The sequence below is a fragment of the Caretta caretta genome, chromosome 3 (assembly GCF_965140235.1).
Source record: "Caretta caretta isolate rCarCar2 chromosome 3, rCarCar1.hap1, whole genome shotgun sequence".
Lineage (NCBI taxonomy): Eukaryota > Metazoa > Chordata > Testudines > Cheloniidae > Caretta > Caretta caretta.
The window spans coordinates 209,467,737-209,488,733 of record NC_134208.1 but is presented as its reverse complement, the minus strand read 5'-3'; the positions used below and the strand labels follow the sequence as shown (position 1 = coordinate 209,488,733).

The 20,997-nt window shown below is 50.9% G+C and overlaps 1 protein-coding gene across 1 annotated transcript in view; it reads left to right on the top strand.

Moving 5' to 3' along the window:
• MERTK (MER proto-oncogene, tyrosine kinase) overlaps positions 1-20,997 on the top strand; it is a 68,239-nt gene that overhangs the window by 17,322 nt on the left and 29,920 nt on the right. The window contains exons 3-7 of the mRNA XM_048842299.2: positions 1,062-1,162; positions 1,479-1,652; positions 11,895-11,981; positions 14,986-15,101; positions 20,523-20,706. Of these exons, the coding sequence (XP_048698256.1) occupies positions 1,062-1,162; positions 1,479-1,652; positions 11,895-11,981; positions 14,986-15,101; positions 20,523-20,706 (662 nt within the window). The remainder of the gene's footprint in view (positions 1-1,061; positions 1,163-1,478; positions 1,653-11,894; positions 11,982-14,985; positions 15,102-20,522; positions 20,707-20,997) is intronic.

Below are 20,997 nucleotides of genomic sequence, written 5' to 3'. Positions count from 1 at the left end.
CTGCACGGTTCTTGTGCAGGGGGGTCACTAAGTGTGTGTTCCTCGTTAACCAGGTGCCTGACTTGAGACCCTGGGGACTGATGTAAAAAGTGCTGAGGTCTCAGAGCACGACTGAAGTCCCCGGCAGCTGGGTTTGGAATGTATATAATGCTAAGCCCTCTGCAAAATCAGGTCCTGGGTGTCTCAAATTGTGCTCCCAGAATTAGTGGGCACTTGTGACTGTAACCTGTCTGTGCATCAGTTCCCCTCCTGTCCTGTGGGGATAATAGTGCCGTGAGAAAATAAACGTTAAGAAATGTGTGAAGCACTTAACGATGGCAGTGTGCCGATGCGCACCATAGAGAAGCCTAGAAGGACGTTGTTAATTCTGTTTTCAGAGCAGGGTTTGAATAGTGGCAACCACAGACCCACACATTAAATCCTGAGGATAAAACAATCTATTCGGCAGCTGCTCAGTAAGTGAGCACCAGCCACCCTGTGGACTGAATGAAGCAGGGTCTTCTGGGGAAAAAGCAGGTGATCCAGTAATTATGGTGGGTCTTGCCCACATGCTCAGGGTCTAACTGATCACCATGTTTGGGATCAGGAAGGAATTTTCCCCTGAGTGAGTGTTTTGCCTTCCTCCACAGTATGGGACACAGGTCGTTTCCAGGTTTAAACTAGTGTAAATGGTGGATTCTCTGTAACTTGAAGTCTTTAAATCATGATTTGAGGACTTCAGAACTCAGCCAAAGGTTAGGGGTCTGTTACAGGAGTGGGTGGGTGAGGGTCGGTGGCTTGCAATGTGCAGGAGGTCAGACTGGATGATCATGACCGGCCCTTCTGGCCTTAAAGTCTTTGAGTCCAGTCAAAGATTGTATCATAATGCATATACACAAGAAGGTTGCATCTTTTGAGTGCTTGACTTTGCAACCGTAACATTCTTTTAATGCCATTTTTGTGGGTAATACCTCCTGAGATCCAGCGTAAAAGTGTTCCAGCATTTCTCGTCTTTGGTGCCAGTGCACGGAAGCTGTTGCTGTGATAAGTCTCGAGGTGAATCCTTTCCTCTCCCCTGACAGCATAACCAATGCTCAGCGCTCTGATAATGGGTCCTACAGCTGCAAACTGAAAATCCACAATGAGGAAATTGAGTCAGACCCCATCTTTGTCCAGATGGAAGGTAAGCCGGGGCCTGAAAGAGGCATTTAGTAACAATGCCAGCGCACTGGCGGGAGAGCTTGTGGCAGGGGTTGTGCACGGGGCTGGGCAGTGGGGAGCGGGAGTTGGACGGGAGTGGGAATGAGCAGTCCAGGAGCAGGAGATGGTGGAGCAGGCTGGGCTACCCAGTGTGGGAGGCAGGTGCCAGGGCACACAATGCCTGTGCTGAGAGCCACCGTTGCCCTGGCAGTGATGCTGGCAGGCCTGGACCTTATTGACTAGTAGTATTATTGTTGCAAGTGTTTTTAAGGTGCCTGTCTCCTCGTCTTTCTGCGTAGGGCTCCCCCACTTCCTTCAGCAGCCCCAGAGGCTGAATGTTACCAGGAACAGACCGTTCAACCTCACATGCCAGGCCGTGGGGCCCCCGGAGCCCGTGCAGATTTACTGGTTTTGGAACAGCAGCAGGGTGAATGACCAGCCGTACATTTCCCCCTCGGTCCTGACTCTGCCAGGTGAGTGTCGCCCGGGGGCGGTTTCAGCGCACGGGGGGCCGTCGCCGCGACAGGAGCGTGGTAAGCTCCACGGCTGCCCGGCTTGGCTGGCTGGCATTCGCCGACTGAACTCACTGGCGGGCGGTTGGCTGGCTGCGCCTGGCTAACGGCTGGCACGCAGAAGCAGCCAGGAACACGGTGGCCCTTGCCTTCAGCCATCCTGCTCTGCAATAGACATGATCTCCTCTCGCTGCAGGGCTCGCTCCCGTGTCGAATTGACGGTTACATCCTTGCACTGATAGACAAAGAGTCAAACCCTGCCCTGACGGACACGTTGGCCTAACGGGGATCGTGCCACGCCCCATTCCTCCGTACCACCTTAGAATGCAGAACCTGAACTGTGACCCCCACCAGGGGCTGATGCTGCAGTGATTGTTTGCGGGCCTCTGGCGGTCAAGGCTGTGCTGATCCCGACTGGCCTCGAAGTCTATAAGTCGAGGGCTCTTCCCGCGTCATACCCTTCCCTGGTGCAGGGCTGTCTAGCAGACCGGTGAGGTGATGCCGCTGAGGTCAGGGTTCATGCTTTGTTACACGGTGGTGGTGGGGAATGTGGGGCGTACATTGTGTTACTCTGCCCATTGGAGTGCGTGGGACCTGGCTCTAGAACCCATCAGTGAAAGTGAGGAACATGGTGTGTTAAATGAGGAGCCTTAGCTGGCTGTGGAGGGTTTGTCTGGGTGCGTGCTGCCCATAAGGGTATGTCTTCATTGCAGAGTTAACCCCGGCTCTTTCTGGGGTGTCTCTCCAACCCCTGACCCATCCACACACACTGGCTGAGTGTGATGCTGTTTTCAACGTGGGCTCTCTGGCCTGTCTGGGGCTATAGGCTAGAGCCTCTGTGAGGCTGGTAACCCGCCCGCTTGGCAGCAAGGACACAGGCTAAACTCTTCCAGTGCTGGTAGTCCTCCAGTGCCCGCCTACAACACCTTCTCCCCCGACCCCCCATGTGCCCAGAAGAACAGACGAGTTTTCCCACCGTTCTCACACGAGAGCAGCTCAGCACAAAGAACCGTGGGATAAGGCCCGAGGAGTCCTGGTTAGCCCAGTGACCTGAACTGGCTTTAACCTCGGAGCACGGCATGGTTTAGTATGGGGGGGTTGTGAGCGCAGGTATATTACAGCACTTGTTAGGGATCTCCTCCCAAATTTGAACAGTGAAACCACTTCAGCTCAGCTAACTCTCTGACTCGAATGAGCTGGACCATGAATTATTTGGGAGGTAACAGGATTTTGCACGTCCCTGTGAACTGGGCCTCTTGCATGGCAGCACAATGCTTTACGCTTGGAGTGAGCGCATGGAGAGGGTGTGAAGTGAGCCCTAACTCAGCTGAACTGATTGTTCCTGAGGTGAAAGTCCCTGCTTTGCCTTCCCCTCCAGGCTCAGTATGTTGAGGGTGAAAACAAAGTCATTGCTCAGGCTTGTCTGAGAGTGCAGCTTGCTGCGGGCCCAGGGACCTGCGTGGGTCAGCAGACTCGATCCCCGTTCCTGAGTCAGGCAGGAACACGGAGCCGCGGAGCTGAGGCTTGCGAAGTGGAATGGACGGGGACACTCGTCATACCCCAAGTAGCTCCCAAAGGGGGGCAGAGGCTATGTCTCCCCCCTGGGAGATACAGATCGGCTTTGGTCACGTGAAGCTAAAGGGCTGGTTTTGGGGCTTCGAGCCGGTTTCAGTTTAGGGTTGGGAATTTCTTCTGACAAGGAAGTTTGCAATCAAACTCCCTTCCCCGCACCTAGAAACAGACCTTTCCAGCCAGCAGCCCCAGGGAACTGCGAGCACCAAGTCTATGGAGGAGGCTGTTTCTGATAAGAAGATGCACGTCTTGGTGCAGAGAGCCCAGAATTGCAAGGGAAGTCAGCAGGTGGCTCTAGCTTTGCTATGGTGCTTCTGAGGGTCGGGTCCCCTGCCAGCCCATGCAGCAGTCTCCTTAGGGCGTGTCTACATGCCAATTAACACTGCCCTCCCCCCGTAGCTGGGCCGTGTCAGCTGACTCAGGCTCACGGGGCTGTAAAACTGCTGTGTAGGCCTCTGAGCTGGGGCGGGAGGAAATGAAGTGAAATGAGGAAGTGAAAGCGGCATTTACTGCATTGTAGCTGGGTCCTCTCCGTGGCTGGATCATTGCGTGTATTTCCTTTCCTCTAAGGGCTGGATCCTCGGGACTCCTGCTGTGAGCGTCCGTGAGAACAGGCAGGGCTGGGCGGGAGGTGGGCTCTCAGGCGGGCACACGTGGGAGCTGGATGAGGTGCATTCAGTCCGTCCGTGTATTGAGTGATCTGAGAGGGTTATAGTGGGTGCAGGATCCCTGGGGCTCCTGGGCTGGATTTTCCCCTGAGGCCACTGGCCGCAAATGTAGGTCAGAGCAGCTATGGGGCTGCAACTCCTCTGAATTGCACCGAGCACTCCTAGGCTGGAGCCAAGGATCAGGGCCCTTGGTCGTCCCCCCTGGTTTTAGCTTTCTCCCCAGACTCATCGCTCCGTGGGGTTGAGCGTTAGCACGTGGTTTCCCGAGAGGTGCCTGCTGAGTTTCACTCTGGCCTACAGCCTGGCGTGACCCTGGTGTGAGTGTTGCTGAGATCGCACCTGGTTATGCTCTGTTGCTGCTGCCAGGGGACCCCAGGAGGGAGAACAGATGGGGATGTAGAAGAGCTTTGGATGTGCATGGAGGGTAGGGAGGGGAATGAGGCCTGGCAAACCAGGATGAGTAAGGGAGAGAGACACGCACTCTCTGCAACAGACCTTATTCCCACTGTGATGTAAAATCCAGGAGGATTTTGCCATAAAAGATCAAAGAGGGGAATTTGCTTGATTCACTTCCAGCTGTACATGTGGTATGCTATAGCTGGCATGTTTTGGGCTCCAGAGCGAGATTTTAAAAGGCAGCGAAAGCTGGAAGATCTGACTCATCCCTTCTGCATTTTCTGTCTGTTTAGCAAACTCTAGGTCGGATGGTTGGAGCAGTTTTTCTTGCACAAGTCGCCCTATTGGCGTCAAAGGGACAACTTGCATGAGCAAGGGCTGTTTGGTTGAGCAAAGGATTCAGTGTAAGACCCTGACCCCCGTGATTATGGCCTAGAAAATTAGAAGGTAAAAATAAATCCTCTTTCCAAAAGCGTTCTGAAACCATTGGAAAGAAGGCTGGGAAATCCCAGCTCTGCCAGGCAGATAGGACTGAAATACAAGGATTGCCTTGTTTTTATGGGATTTTTAATCGAAAACGGGAAAACTTCAGAGATATGTAAAAGTAAGGAAGGAAGCCCGTGAATAACCCCTGCTCCCCATTAAACAATTCTGGATTATTGTGCCAAGCGTTTCTTAACACTGTGAGAACAGGAGCGTGAATAAGGACTCGTCCATAACATCACATCAGCTGAAAAATATATCCCAAGGAGAGAACGTTGGAAACGAAACTTGCAAAAACATGCAAAAAGCCGATTGCAAATGGTTAAGTCCCATTAGTAAAAGTCAGTGGCTAGGAAGTGAAGGCAGTTAGTTTTGACAAACACCACTGTGCAAAAGGCTTGGGAGCACTATTAGAGCTAGTCGGACCTGTCATTAATTTCAGTAGGAGGTGGGCATACTTTGTTGTCATTTAGGTGCATGCGTGCTCTCTCCGTGCGCTCTCCCAGCTCTGTGCAAACAGTTGGTTCAGCAGACCTCGACAGCACTACCAGAAAGAACGACCACTGGCATAGTTCAGTGACAAAGGCACTCGGCCAGGTTTATTGCCCTGGCTCCATGGCTACAGGTATGCTAAAACACGAGTACCCTGTGGCAAGGACTCAGCCCAGTCTGCAGCAGGACTTTCTGATGCCCCCTTGGCCACACAAAGGGTTAAGGTGAGGTACCCCAGTCTTTACAGACCGAGACAAACATCTTCCGTGCCACCTCACATGTTCCAGGACACCTGCTTGTTGCCTCCCTTTGTATTATGCTCCAAGTGTCTTGGGCAAAACATCCTCTTATCTGGTGTCAGCTCAGGATGACCCCGGGCTAATCTTCTGGAGTGTGTTCTCACGTACACCCAGTATCTGTTGCTTCTTAGAAGTACCTGTGTTTTAGCCACGCTAGCAATACTTTTGCCAAGGGCGCATATCAGACGGTGCGCTTGTAAACATCTGCTTTAATCCATGGCCTGATTTTGGTTCACGGCCTCTGGTTCAGGCCTCGAATCTTGCACCAGGCCCAGTGCTCCAGGCTCTCTCTCTCCTACATACTTCTAGGATAATTAAAGAGTAGCTATATTGTAGTTACAGCCCAGTTCTAATTACTGATAGCTGTCATTACCATTAATTCATATAACCAAAAGGTGTCCTTCATGTCTGCTTTACTCAGCTTTGCCCAATTGGTCTCCTGCCGAATTCCTGTCTGTCTTTTAGAATCCTGGTACATTAACTCCATGGTAACCACCCTGTAATTATTGGGAGTGAGGAAACTCCACATTTCCACCTCAGATATTTAACTTTAAGAGAAGCAGTCGGATGCTGAGAAGCATTATGAAAATCTGAATGGAAACTAGGAATTCCTCAGAAACCTGCAACATGTTTCATTTCAGACTTCTCAAGCTCTTCCCCCTGGAGATACCAGGCACAGTGCTAGAATTGGTGGTAATTAGTCTTATCAAAAGTTAGAACAGTTCTGTAACTACACGCTAGTTAATGATGTTGTAATATGATGTATATCTAATGAGGGTAATACTCCTACAATCATTAAGCTCTTGCTTGTATAATCATAAAGGGGATCCAAGTGTGGATGAAATCTTGATATCCATCATCAAAATGTCCTCTTGAGCATTGCTCGTTTTTATTTTACATTCTGCCTCCTAGTCTGATGGGAGCGGAAACTGAATGAGCCCTTGTTTACTGAATGGATTCAATGTGTGGAACGTATATTGGGGTGTGGCGGGAATAAGGGATAATAGTGATAAATAATACAGAGAGGTTGGAAAAGGGGCGATCTGTGGATTTGGGCAGCTTGGAAGATGAGCCAGCGCTACGGAAGATGTAAAGTGAACCAAGTTCTAACAACTCACTGGTTTGTTTCACTGTTTGCCAGACTCTGGGAAAGGGCAACAGGGGATGGATCACGTGCTAATTGCCCTGTTCTGTTCATTCCCTCTGGGGCACTTGGCACTGGCCACTGTCAGAAGACAGGATACGGGGCTGGATGGACCATTGGTCTGACCCAGTAAGGCCGCTCTTATGTGCTTATGTTCCTTACTGTACCCTTTAGCTTTGGAACCCATTGGCCCTTCTGCAGTAGTCTAGGCTCTGAATATGAATAATTCACAACATGTTAGGTCTGATTTATTAGCCCACTACACAATCGTCTACTTACAAAGGGCCAAGCTGATGGCAAAGCGTCCATTCACTTTAAAGGGTCAGGATTTGACCCATAACAAGCGCTTGTGTTTCAATGCTGCAGCAGCCTCTGGACCGAGAGACCATTTTCCCTACCCCCGGTGCGCGTCTCTGGGCAGGTGATTGATCATGGCAGTAGCAGTGCTGGGCCTGCAATAGGGCTTGTTGGCAGCTGCCGCCCCGGGAGTCCGTCTGAGAGCAGAACACACCAGCAGTGCGATGGGAAGATTCCTTTCCCCAGCTCTCCTACTGACCAGCAAGGGCTACAGCTTCCCACCCCATCCTTGGAGCGGGCAGCAGGGGCCCTGTAAGTAGGAAAATATACCCCTCCCACTCAAATACCCTGCGGTGGACAGGGACACGGCGCCTCCAAATCGCTGCCTTAGACACAGATTGTCCATTGGCAAAAAATGTGTAGGTGGGCGGCTCTGCCCCGCTGCAGAGGGGCTGCTGGGCTCCTCCCCTCGCCAGCAGAGGTGGCTTAAAGAATTGCTGGTTCTTCTGGTTACTTCAAGTGAGGCACTTAAGTTTGGGCGCCCTCCCCAAACTCCTTAGGAGAGCCCTGGTCTCAGTGGCCTGTCTCTGTGTCCTGCACGCCAAGGAACAGTGTGTCCCCGGCATCAGCGTGTAGGATCGTGCCGAGGAGGAAGTGGGCTGGGAAAGGGGACACCCAGACTCTGAGTCTGCTGTGGTACCCAGAGGATCCCACAACATGTTGTGTACATACTTTTCCTTTCCTCTTGGATTCTGGAAGCACTGCCCGGTATTCTGGCCTCTGTCCCACTGGGTAAGCCGCCCTTTCAGATAAGGGCACTGCCGACATTCCTTTGTGATCAGCAAAGGCCAACACAAAGCATAAGCAATGCCTTCATCCTAGTGTTTTAGCTAGAAGCCAGTCAGCCTTAGATTGTCTGTCCCCGCTGGAGCGCACCAGACCCCTCAGTCCAGATCCTTTCCCAGCAGGGGTCTCTCAAATCCCTTCCCTGTCGACCCCAGCATGGACCTGGGCAGGTCGAGCGGTTTCATTGGCAGGGAGAGGGCCGGAATTCTGGGCCCTTCCAAACTAGCGCTAAAATATTTGTATGAGATTTAAACTTCCCTGGCCTGACTTAAGGGCAGGTAGGGGACTAAAAACTCCCAGGATGGCCAGAGACTGAGGTCCGTCTATAAAAGCCCAGGGCCGAGACCGCAGCTGGTGCGTCTCAGCAGAGCCTGTTGACTACAGTGTACTACGTCACGTCACCCCAGCTGAGCATCTGGGCCACGGTGTTCCTCTTTGGGAGTGAGGGTACTGGCAGACAGAGGTGGACCCGATCTAAAAGTCCCGCTTGGAGATTAGCATCAAAGTTCCCCTGCCTTTAGGAACAGGTGCTGCACAGGACGCGGGGGGCTTTGGTCCTGTGCCCACAGAACAGGCAGAGGGGTGGGCTAGCCAGCTCTTGTCATTGTAGGACGTGTCTTGCTCTTTGTGCCTAGGAAATGCAAAAGAAGGGAGCTCTTCAAGTGGCTCTTTAAACTGCCAGGGCAGCCACCTCTGCTGCATGTTTAGGAGGGAGCAGTGTGAGCCTCACACAGCACAACCCCAGTGGCCACAGCAGCTGGCAGCACCAGCAGGTCCTGGGGGGAGGGGGGGTGTTAGGTCCATCCTGCGACATTCCCCAGAACGCACAGTCCCCTTGCAGCGGTCCAGGATGCTCCTTTCTGCACAAGGCTCACGTTCCCGTTGGTAAGAAGTGAGGTTTTGGGTGAGGCACAGTTATCCGGATGGGGGTCACATCTGGACCCTGGGGGGTTCCGCTGCTGTTATCACACTTGGATGACGTGAGCAATCTTTAAAAACAAACCAAAGGATGAAAGGCTATTCTCATGGGTTCTTCCTCTTTCTGCCTCTCCATTTCTCAAATGGGGCAACAGCTGCTACTGTGGGCTACAGAACTGGGTCTTCCTCCTTGGTTTCACACTCTTACGTTCTCTGCTTCTTAGTTAAAGTATTTGGGTGAAATCCTGACCCTCCTGAAGTCAGCAGGAGTTCTACATAGGTTTTTATACCGCGCTTATCACGATAGTATCTGGGCGCCTGGCTTCACTGGGACCAGGGTGTCACCTTTCTCCTCCCCTGTTTCCTGGGCTGCATGTGCAGAAATGCAGCCTACGGCAAATTTGAAGTGGTTAGGGCAAAAATGGTTTATTCATGTTCATGGGGGAAAAATAACTTTTTAAAAATAAAAGAACATAAGAACGGCCATACTGGACCAGACGAAAGGTCCATCTAGCCCAGTGTCCTGTCTTCCGACAGTGGCCAGTGCCAGGTGCCCCAGAGGGAATGAACAGAACAGGTGATCATCAAGTGACCCATCCCCTGTCACCCATTCCCAGCTTCTGACAAACAGAGGTTAGGGACACCGTTCCTGCCCATCCTGGCTAATAGCCATTGATGGACCTATCCTCCATAAATGTATCTAGTTCTTTTTTTAACCCTGTTATGGTTTTGGCCTGCACAACATCCTCTGGCAAGGAGTTTCACAGGTTGACTGTGCATTGTGTGACGAAATACTTCCTTTTATTTGTTTTAAACCTCCTGCCTATTAATTTCATTTGGTGACCCCTAGTTCTTTTGTTATGAGAAGTGGTAAACAACACTTCCTTATCTACTTTCTCTACACCAGTCGTGATTTTATAGATCTCAATCATATCTCCCCTTAGCCATCTCTTTTCCAAGATGAAGAGTCCCAGTCTTATTAATCTCTCCTCATACGAAAGCTGCTCTGTTGCCCCTTTCTGAACCTTTTCCAATTCCAATACATCTTTTTTTGAGATGCGGTTACCACATCTGCACACAGTATTCAAGGTGTGAGCATACCGTGGATTTATAGAGAGGCAACATGATATTTTCTGTTCTATTATCTATCCCTTTCTTAATTATTCCAAGCATTCTGTTCACTTTTTCGACTGCCGCTGCACATTGAGTGGATGTTTTCAGAGAACTATCCACAATGACTCCAAGATCTTTCTTGAGTGGTAACAACTAATTTAGACCCCATCATTTTATATGTATAGTTGGGATTATGCTTTCCAATGTGCTATGTTGCAATTATCAACCTTGAATTTAATCTGCCATTTTGTTGCCCAGTCACCCAGTTTTGAGAGATCCTTTTGTAGCTCTTTGCAGTTTGCCTGGGTTTTAACTATCTTTAGTAATTTTATATCATCTGCAAATTTTGCCATCTCACTATTTACCCCTTTTCCCAGATCATTTATGAACATGTTGAATAGGAATGGTCCCAGAACAGACCCCTGGGGGACACCACTGTTTACCTCTCTCCATTCTGAAAACTTACCATTTATACCTACCCTTTGTTTCCTATCTTTCAACCAGTTACCAATCCATGAGAGCACCTTCCCTCTTATCCCATGGCAGCTTACTTTGCGTAAGAGCCTTTGGTGAGGGACCTTGTCAAAGGCTTTCTGAAAATCTAAGTACACTATATCCACTGGATCCCCTTGGTCCACATGCTTGTTGACCCCCTCAAAGAATTCTAGTAGGTTGGTGAGACATGATTTCCTTTTGCAAAAACCATGTTGACTTCTTCCACCAACAAATTACGTTCATCTATTTGTCTGACAATTTTCTTCTTCACTGTGGTTTCAACCAGTTTGCCTGGTACTGAAGTCAGGATTACAGGCCTGTAATTGCCAGGATCACCTCTGGAGCCCTTTTTTAAAAATTGGCGTCACATTCCTGCTTCTGATGTACTTAAAAAAATGTTTGCTGTTACTTTTTGAGTCTTTGGCTAACTGTTCCTCAAATTCTTTTTTGGCCTTCCAAATTGTATTTTTACACTTCATTTGCCAGTGTTTATGCTCCTTTCTATTTTCCTCACTAGGGTTTAACTTCCACTTTTTTGCCTCTCACTGCTTCTTTTACTTTGTTGTTTAGCCACGGTGGCTCTTTTTTGGTTCTCTTACTATGTTTTTTAATTTGGGGTATTTAAGTTGAGCCTTTATTATGGAGTCTTTAAAAAGTTTCCACGCAGCTTGCAGAGATTTCACTTTTGGCGCCGTATCCTTTAATTTCTGTTTGTTTAACCTCCTCATTTCTGTGTAGTTCCCCTTTCTGAAATTAAATGCTACCGTGTTGTGCCGCTGTGGTGGTTTTCCTGCCACAGGGATATTAAATTTAATTATATTATGGTCACTATTACCAAGCGGTCCAGCTATATTCACCTCTTGGACCAGATCCTGTGCTCCACTTAGGACTAAATCAAGAATTGCCTCTCCTCTGGTGGGTTCCAGGACCAGCTGCTCCAAGAAGCCGTCATTTAAGGTGTCAAGAAACTTTATCTCTGCATCTCTTCCTGAGGTGACATGTACGCAGTCAATATGGGGATAATAGAAATTCCCCATTATTATTATTATTAAGTTTTTAATTTTAATAGCCTCTCTAATCTCCCTGAGCATTTCACAGAAACTGCAAAGTCTCCCCTTAAATTCTCTTCCTCGTGTGTGAAGGAGTGTTGATGATCAGGCATGGTTCATAGCTAGCTTAACAACACCTGGGAATTAGTATCTTTGTGTGGTGAATGAAATTAAATGAGCTTGAAAGAAATACAGGGTGGTGAAAGGACTTCCCTTTGTCCTGCTAACCTTCACCACCGCCTGGCCATTGTCCTGTTCTAGTGTACTCTATGTATCGTATGACTTTTAAAAAACTAACTTTGTGTTTGTGGATAATCTTAGCACTATACCCAGATGTACAGACACTCTTTTCCAATCTATGTATTATATAATTTTTTTTTAACATTAGCTTTAATAAAATCTTTAAATCTGTTTATTTTATCCGACTGCAGGTCTTAGCGAAACTGCAGTGTTCAGCTGTGAAGCTCACAATAGGAAAGGACTAACTGCATCGAATGAAGTGAAAATCAATATAAAAGGTAAGTGATGAACATGAAATCTGTCTCACTACTTCCGCCAAGGTCTCTGCCTAGTAGACTGTGTGTGGCTCCTACCTGAGCCCGCATGGCAGTGAGACCATGGAATGAGGTTATTGCTAAAGCTGGTCGGGAATTTTTGGACAACAAATTTTGCACTAGAAGATGCCGATTCATCAAAACCAAGACTGTATGCGGAAAGGGTCAGTTTCAATCTGTTTTGGAAAAACCTTGAAAAACAAAGTTACAGAATCATCCAATGTCCCATTTTGACACTTTACAAAACAAAGTGTGGTTGTTCAGGTCAAAATGACACTATGTCTTAAAATTTAAAATTAGATTTTTCGTTTTAAAAAAAAACTCTGCAAACAAAAAAATGTCAGCATAGAAAGAATCCTTTAGAAATTATCTTAGTGTTTCACTTGACCCAATCTGATATTTTTGCATTTTTGGGTGGTGAACAGTTTCAAGATTTCAAGTTTTCATCCCAATTCGGGGTGGGAAAATATTTTCAAAAATCTCAGAAAATTCTTGCCGGACAGGAGAACTGTTTCCTGCCCAGCTCTAGTTATTGCACTGGAAGCTATGCTCCAAAGCCTGGTCTCAGACCTCACCCAGGCCACGCAGAGATTCCTGCAGCTTGTATTGTTGGGGAGAGCAGATATTGCCCCTAGCCCAGAGGACAAGACGCACCAAACCCACAGATGCTCTAAGATTCTTGGAGAAGCCCCAGAGATCCTAAGGGACTGAGGCACAGCATTTCTGTGCTTTGGTCTGTCTCTCTCCCCTCCACAGCAGAGCAGGCTGCCTTCCGCTCCCTTGCTGGCCACTGCAACAACAAAACCCCCTGAGGAGTATGGCCACAAGGCGGATGCCAGTTCAGCCTGAGGGTCCCCTGCCAGGATTCTGCTAGCTGGAAAGCTGGGCGTCAGCAGGGCTGTGACTGAGGGAGGAAGCACCCGAGAGTTCGCGTGAAAGCAGAGCTGTCAAACTGAGGGGAGTTTCAGAAAGGCTGTGCCATTCCCTCCCTTCCTTCCTTCATGGTCCGAGCCAGCCTCAGTGTTTCCATGGGAAGTGCCGGGAATTCCAGGAATTCCCGAGCGGGAGTCGCCCGGCGGCCAAGGGCGTGTTTTCCCTGAGCCCACGCGCTCCCAGCCGAGGCAGAGCGCTGCTTTCAGCTCACGGGCGCAGAGTGGGTGCAGACAGCTCCAGGAAAGGTGAAGACGGTCTGTTGCGTTCTGGTTCTTGCGTTCTTGCGTTCTGTGTCCGGTGCTCCTGAACGAGTCCCCGCTCCCACCCCCAGCCTCTCTCGGTTTCTCTCGTCCCCGCCGGTGTGTTTAGAGTAGCCGCCCTGATCCGACCCACAAGGCTGTGAACAGCCACAGTCACTCCCTTAGGGCTTTGCCAGCAGCCTGGCTGAGCTCTTGGTGCTGCTGGCCACACACACACACGATCGGGCTCGGCTGCCTAGCCATGTACCTCGAAGAAGAGTGCCCGGGTGGCCTGTATTTTTAACAGTCTGCCCCATACATTAGGGCTGTAAAGGGGGCACCTGACTAACTCACCCATTTGGTGTTCGACTCCCTGTGCTCCTCCATCCCAGCGAGGGATGGTGCTGAAGGCTCTGGGAAGTCATTTCCCCCAGTCCCAGCACCTCAGGGTGCCACATCCAGGGCCCAGATGGCAGCAACACCCAGGCTGGGGGGAACAGGACTCAGCCAGCAGCAGCTGTCCCGGAGGCCAGGGAAGGGGAGAGTGCAGGGAGCAGGTATCCCGCATGGAGAGTCAGAGACCTCGTTTCTTCCTTTGGGTAACCTGGCCCCTCAAGGGACATTTAAAGAATGAGCAGGTGCTGGTCCCAGTCTGCTGCACAGGGGAGGCACCTGGAGACAGCAATAAACTGATGCTATGTATTGTTACATAAACATAATGGTGAGCCCTGAGCTTTGCCTCTGACCTGTCCTGTAGCATCTCCTGGGCAGCTGGGATGGGCTCAGGGAGGCAGTCCGCGGTCTAGCTGCACCCCCCTCCAAGCTCCCTCAGCAGGCAGCTTTCTCCTGGCCTTCACACACAGCACTGTGTCCCCCTTCTCTGCGAAAGCCTTCCCTTAACCCCTTTGGCACCCCTGCCCCCTCTCCCCTGCCCCGTCAGACCATCCTGTCACCCACTTCTGAGCGCCGGGCTCGTGAAACGAGACACAGTTCTGACTGTCACAGAGGGTACGTCTGCCCAGCGCACGGCAGCCAGACTCCTGACTTGGGCTCACAGGGCTGCGGCCACTGCTCTGCTGATAGCTGTCTGCCCGGGGTTCTGACTGGCGCTCGGCTCAACCCAGCTGGGTTCCTGCCGTTCAGAGTGGGCAGTGGCCAGGGGCAGGTGATCCTTGGCCAGGGAGAGCAGCTCTCTGGGGCGAAGGGACAGAGCGTGGCGTGTGAAATCAGTGCCGCCCATTGGAGACTCTCGTGCTGAGCACACGCTGCTCCTCACGGCCCGGCGGGGTCCGAGCGCACCCGAGCTCACGACCGTGCTGCGGAGAGGAGCGTGGCCCTAGGACTAGTCTGCATGGGACGGCCACGCACAGCACGGGGTGGTTTCTAACGCACGCTCACCTGCAGCACAGCAGTTACTCCGTGGAGAGGCTGCTGGTGCACGCTGGAAGTTCCCGATCTGCAGGTTCGAATGGCACGAGCCTTCCAGGCAAGCTCCCAGCCCCGGGGGGCAGCCCCTGGGATCCCCACGTGCCATTGCTCCCCACCTCTCTATGTCAGGCCACTGCTTGAATATGCCTTCCACGGTGGTGCTGCTTCCCCTGACCCCAGACAGCAGCCCTGGGACGGACCAGCTTATTTCTCTTGGGGAGGCTTCGCCCCCTCCACAGCACTGAGTTCAGCGTTCAGGTGTTTCTCCTCCAGAGCTTGCACATGCGTGTTTTTGCACCGCAGCCGGCTGGCAGCCTGCATTGTGTTCACACGCATTAGTGCTGACCGGGCCTGGCTTTCTCATGTAGGAACTCCAGCCGCACCGACTGACGTGCATGTCCTGAATAGAACAGCGCACAGCCTGGTGGTGTCCTGGGTGCCAGGCTTCGACGGCTATTCGCCTCTGCACGGCTGCCGCCTCCAGGTAAGCCTTGGCGTTGTGGTTCGAGCCGCTTGTGTTTGCTGCGGCATGGTGCTTGCAGGGAGGCTGCAGGCAGCTAGTCAGCCATGCTGGGCCTGTCTCTCCTCGCGCATGCACCAGCAGAAGCTGGGGGAGCCCCATTGACGCTCGGGTAAATCACTTGGTCCACGCTGGTGGAAGAGAGAGGATATTCGGGCCGTCTCTGTATTCGAGAAATAAGAACACAGGCTGCTGTTCCCTCTGCGGGTGGGGAGGCCCTGCCGGACTAGCCAAAAGATATGGGTTGTGTCTGTGCGGAGCAGCTGGCGGGCCGTGTGCTTTCAGCACGTTGCTGGTCTCTTGCTGGGCTGGTGGTCTGGGGTCTCAGAAGGGTCAAGACCCTCATGGGGTTAGGGTGTCAAAGCCATGAGGTCCCTTCTGGCCAGACATCTGCAGGCTGGCAACAGGCAGTGCCAGCTTCCCTGTGGGCGCTGGGGTTGGGGGCATCTCGGATTTGAATCCTGGAGGAAGTAGAAGAAACCGCTTTTAAGATGCCTTCAGGGTGCTTGATTAGCTCTCCCCTGGTCCCAGCACCCAGCTCAGTTGTTTGGCTGGGACGCTGGGCAGAGGAAGGGTGTTGGCACCAGTAACCACTTTCACAGCGCCCCCAGGGAGACTCAAAGATACAGGACACCTCTCCGCGCTCAGCATTCTGCTGGCCATCAGAAGGAAGTTGGCTTCCTGATAAATGATTGAGCAAGTGCAGATATTCGTTTCTTTATCGGCGCTTTGGGGCCAGTCCTGCAGGCAGCTCTCCCGTAGCTCTAACCTGGGAAGGCAGGGCGTGCTCCAAGGCCCAGGGCCTTTTTCTGCTCTTCGGTGATTTCGTGACTGTTTATAACGGGTTCGTTTTTACCGTAATCGGCATAATAGCTAGTTTTACTGAATACGGACCGGCTGAGGGTAACTAAACACCACTCTGTGCCATGGCTCATTCAGAACAGCAGTACTTTCCAGCCCCGTCGTTATTAACCTGTTATTTAGTCTGCAGAAGAGAAGAACGAGGGGGGATTTGATAGCTGCTCTCAACAACTTGAAAGGGGGTTCCAAAGAGGATGGCTCTAGACTGTTCTCAGTGGTAGCAGATGACAGAACAAGGAGCAATGGTCTCAAGTTGCAGTGGGGGAGGTTTAGATTGGATATTAGGAAAAACTTTTTCACTAGGAGGGTGGTGAAACACTGGAATGCGTTACCTAGGGAGGTGGTAGAATCTCCTTCCTTAGAGGTTTTTAAGGTCAGGCTTGACAAAGCCCTGGCTGGGATGATTTAACTGGGAATTGGTCCTGCTTCGAGCAGGGGGTTGGACTAGATGACCTTCTGGGGTCCCTTCCAACCCTGATATTCTATGATTCTATGAACCCTTTCAGTCGGGTGCGTACATCTTAGGGCGCTCCTTTCAAAGGTTGCATCTGGTTTCAGGGAAAATGTCCTTTGGCTTAAAAGTTTTGTGGTGGCAGAAATCTGCATCTTAAAAGTCGCCCGGCACAGCTGAGGGAGTACGCTAGGGTCTGGATGGCAGCAGGAGGAATGCCTGGGGCCTGGATGGAATCCGAGAGGGGTCAGGCCACATCTTTAGCGTTCCATGGCACCTCCATGAGTCATGGCTCTGATAGCACCTGGCCTGTGAATGAAGTAAAATCTTGGACAATTTACATAATAAAAATAGTGAGTGAGACCCGGCTTCCTTCCGTTTGCCCTCAGTCACATCCACTGTGTCTGCATCTGAATGACTCCTCCTCTGACACTTCCATAACCCTCGATGGATTGCGTCCGCAGAGACCTTTCACTTTCACCATCCCTCATCCAATCTAATGTGAGCGTGGCCTTTAACGTTCCATTCTTACTCAAGCTCAGGAAGTAGGGTGGAGGGACAAAGAATTTCCTGTGACTTAATGTACATGACCCGTCACTAGGAAATAGCCTTTTAAATCCGAAAACACGATGTGATTCCTGGCAAGAACAACTGCAGTGACTCAGCCAGCAGTTCAGCCTGGCTCCGGTGATGCCGCCTTGCCAAAGGTAGTTAGTTTTGACCCTGTAAGTGATGATAGCGAGTGCTCTCCTGGCCCCAGCTAGCAGGAACCGAGCCCTGTGTTCCAGTTCTGAATGATCCGTGTCTGACTGCCCCTCTCTGGAAAGGTTTCAGAGTAACAGCCGTGTTAGTCTGTATTCGCAAAAAGAAAAGGAGGACTTGTGGCACCTTAGAGACTAACCAATTTATTTGAGCATGAGCTTTCGTAAGCTACAGCTTACTGTAGCTCACGAAAGCTTATGCTCAAATAAATTGGTTAGTCTCTAAGGTGCCACAAGTCCTCCTTTCCTCTCTGGAAAGAATCTACAAGGCTCAGAGGGATTTAGAATGCGTAATTGTGACCAATCCACCTGCATTTTAGGAATCCATTTGCATGTCCGGTCGCTGATCGTACGTTCTAGATATACGTATCTCAGCCTTATTCGGAGTAACATTGCTAAGGTTTTGCTTAGGATTTTGTGAACCAAATTCTACCCCTAGGCATGCACAGCCACCTCCTGCTGAGGTCAGGAGGTGTTAGGGACTTGTATCAAAGGCAGCACTGGGCCCTCTGTATTTAGCACGTGTTCACCGCTCAACAAGACGATGTAAATCACATCCCTCAACCCCCTTTTAGCGATCAGTCCCTGGAAAGGGCCGTGCATCACCTTGACCAGTACTGATGGGGGGCCCCCAGTGAAGCGTCTGCAGGAAGCTAATCATAGAATATCAGTGTTGGAAGGGACCTTAGGAGGTCATCTAGTCCAACCCCCTTGCTCAAAGCAGGACCAATCCCCAATTTTTACTATCCCTCCCCCCATGGTAACATCGCTGCAGGGAGAGCACTCTGAGGGAAGATGCTGTGGGATGCAGGGTTTCCCCCAGAATATTCAGAGAATTGGGTGTCTGTCAGTGTCTGGATGCAGGGTGTCTCAGGGGATGTTCTTTCCTCCCCCCGCCATCTACTTAAAAAAGATCTGACTTGTGGTCATGCAGGTGCTTTTCAAAGATGATGTTTCTCTCTGTCACCTCCTCCCTTGACTCTTACTGTGATCTAACAGTAACGGGGCTGACTTCCGGAGGTGCTGATTGGACAAAGCCAGCAAGGGCTGAGGACATGCAGCACCCCTGGGAATCAGGCCCATCACAGCCGGTGTTTTCTTTTGCCCCTTTGACTCTTCATAGCACATTTGACCGCGTAGGGCTGAGACAAGGGGATACAGCAGCTGGAAACATACTACGATATTATGACAATACATGAGCCAGTATCAGCGGCAGATGGTTTTGGTCACTGTTCTAAACATTCTTGCCAAAGCCTCTAGCAGCATCTGATGATCTTCTGACCCTGCATTTCTGTCTGGTTTGGGAGTCCGACATGAACTGTCCTCATCTCTGCTTATGAATGTTGCCCCCTGACCACATAGTGAGCCAGTGTCAATGCTGACTCCGAGGCCCTTGTCTCCTGGTCCTGTGCACTAAGCACTAGACATGGTGACCTTCTCTTTGTTGAATGCAGACCGGTGCTACTGGCTGTCCTGCAACAACCTATGTGGAGCACAAGGCCTCAAACTCAAGCTGAGTTGGGAACTTCCTATGCAGGTTCACTCTAAAATAGAGTGGGGAAGAGAAGAAATTGCATGCTTGCCTGAAGCTAGGAAATAGTCTCCTGGGGGAGCCATTCAAGACGAGGTCGTTCTAGTGATGATAGAACTCCAGTACTGTTGGCAAGGTTGGTGGATAGCTTGAGTTTTCTGCTGGTTAATTGCTGGTTAGATTACTTCTTCTGGTTCCTCTCATTCTTACACCCTTCAGAGGTCCTCCCACAACTCCAGCCCGTGCTGCATACGGGGTGAGAGTTTTGTTCTGTACTAGGATCTCGCTCTGCTGAATGTGTAAAGGAGGAAAGGTGGAGCGCGCATGGAGGGCTGCATAACATCCATCCCTCTTCCAAGTGTGGTTGACTGCGTTGCTGGCTTTCCATACAGCAGCGCCAGGCCCGGGGGTGGTTTTGGTGAAATCCATGCCCACGCTTTCAGACCGGACGTGTCTAAACTCTTCTTCCGTTTAAAAAGCTGCAGTCCCGGGCATGGGAATTCTGAAGCAAAGCGTGATGCATAGTGTGCTGAAGTGCTGGTTTTTAATCTCGGGGCACTAACTAGAAGATTTGGGGTACTCTGTGTGTGCAGTCTGCTCTGTATGTCAAAATTCTGGAAGACTTTTCACATTTTTAACCCTGATACTTTTCACTGGGCGGTTTCCCATCTCGTAAAAGGCAGAGCATTTTAATTCAGCTAAGGGGATAACTCACTAGCAGATTCCAGAGTGTTAATTGGCTTCATGCTTTGTTCTTCTTCAGCAGCAGCAGCATGGGGCAGCTGTTAGGAGTGCACAGTGAGAGGTGACATTTCATACGGTGTGAGGTTTGGGTTTGTTGCAAGAGTCCATCATAGACCTCACGAAGGAGCGTTCAGCCGGAGGCGGGACCCCGAAAGTCCAAGTCAGAATAGAGCTGAGTCAGATCCTTGTAGGGTCAAGATAAGATCCTGATCTTTCTGTGACTCCCATCTAATCTCACTGCATCTAGTTCTTGTTATGACTGGCTGCTTCGTCCCTTGTCATGCCTTTCACCTGACAATGTATTTTGGTTCTGAGTAATTCAGTGCAAGGAAAACGACGTGTTAACTACATTGACCTGCCACCTTCCATGGTCTTTTTCCCTCATAATGCTGCAGAATCCTCCTTGTTTAGGGTCTGTGCAGTTTTGGGAGGTTTGTCAGTAACAAAGAAGTTTCTCGGAATAGAGCCTTGCTGAGCTTTTAGAGTGGGAATTCAGGACCAGGAGCGACGGCTTCCAAGTCCTTGCGTCTGCGTTACGCTTTGTGTTTATTCCTCCGTTGACATCAGGGCGCACGCAGCAGAGCAGCTGGGCATTTTACCATAGATATTTTGTGTCCTTCTCTAAAATGAGAACACGGGCAACCCCATGCTCTGGGAGTCCCTCGCCACTGTCTGCCAGAAGCTGGGAATGGGTGATGGGATGGATCACTTGATGATGACCTGTTCTGTTCATTCCCTCTGGGTCACCAGGCATTGGCCGCTGTCGGAAGACAGGACACTGGGCTGGATGGACCATTGGTCTGACCCAGCGTGGCCATTCTTATGGTAGGCTGTGTTTATTAGAAGTTTTAGCCTTGCTGCCTACCATGAAACTTTCCCCCCAGTCTTCTCCCCGTAAGAGTTAAGAGAGTGTGGAGGGAAGAGCAGAGGAAGGACAGAATTCTGGATCCTGTTTACAGACTTCAAATTCCTAACGTGCCTCTGGCGTGGCAGATTCTTACTGACTCATCCGTGTCCCTGTTTGATTTCCGATGAAGGTCAGGGAAGCAGCTCCACTGAGCAACGGCTCATTTCTGATCTGGAACACCTCCGTGCCGCCTCACCTGTACCGAGTCCAGCAGCTGCAGCCCATGACAGAGTATAGCATCCGTGTTTCCTGCGGGAATGAAGTCGGCTGGTCTTCGTTCAGCCCCTGGATTCTGGCCAGCACAACTGAGGGAGGTAGGACGAGACGGTCCTTCGGGGGCTGTCTGTGCTTTGGGGGCTCTCTGCTGCACTCTGGTGAGGGGTTCAGTTTGCCGAGAGGGCACTGACCGCTCCATGCCGAGGCCCAAGGGATGGGTCACCAGGAGCTCCTTCACCAGCACTGCGTGGTCGCTGGCAGTGGGAAGTGCAGGCCGGCGGGTGCATGGGCCAGCTGGCCCTCACTGCCGTATTTCCTCCGCTCTGGGGGAGGCGGCTCCCCCGTCGCTTCCATTGCCCTCAGCGTCCAGCCGGGCCTGGGGCGGCTGG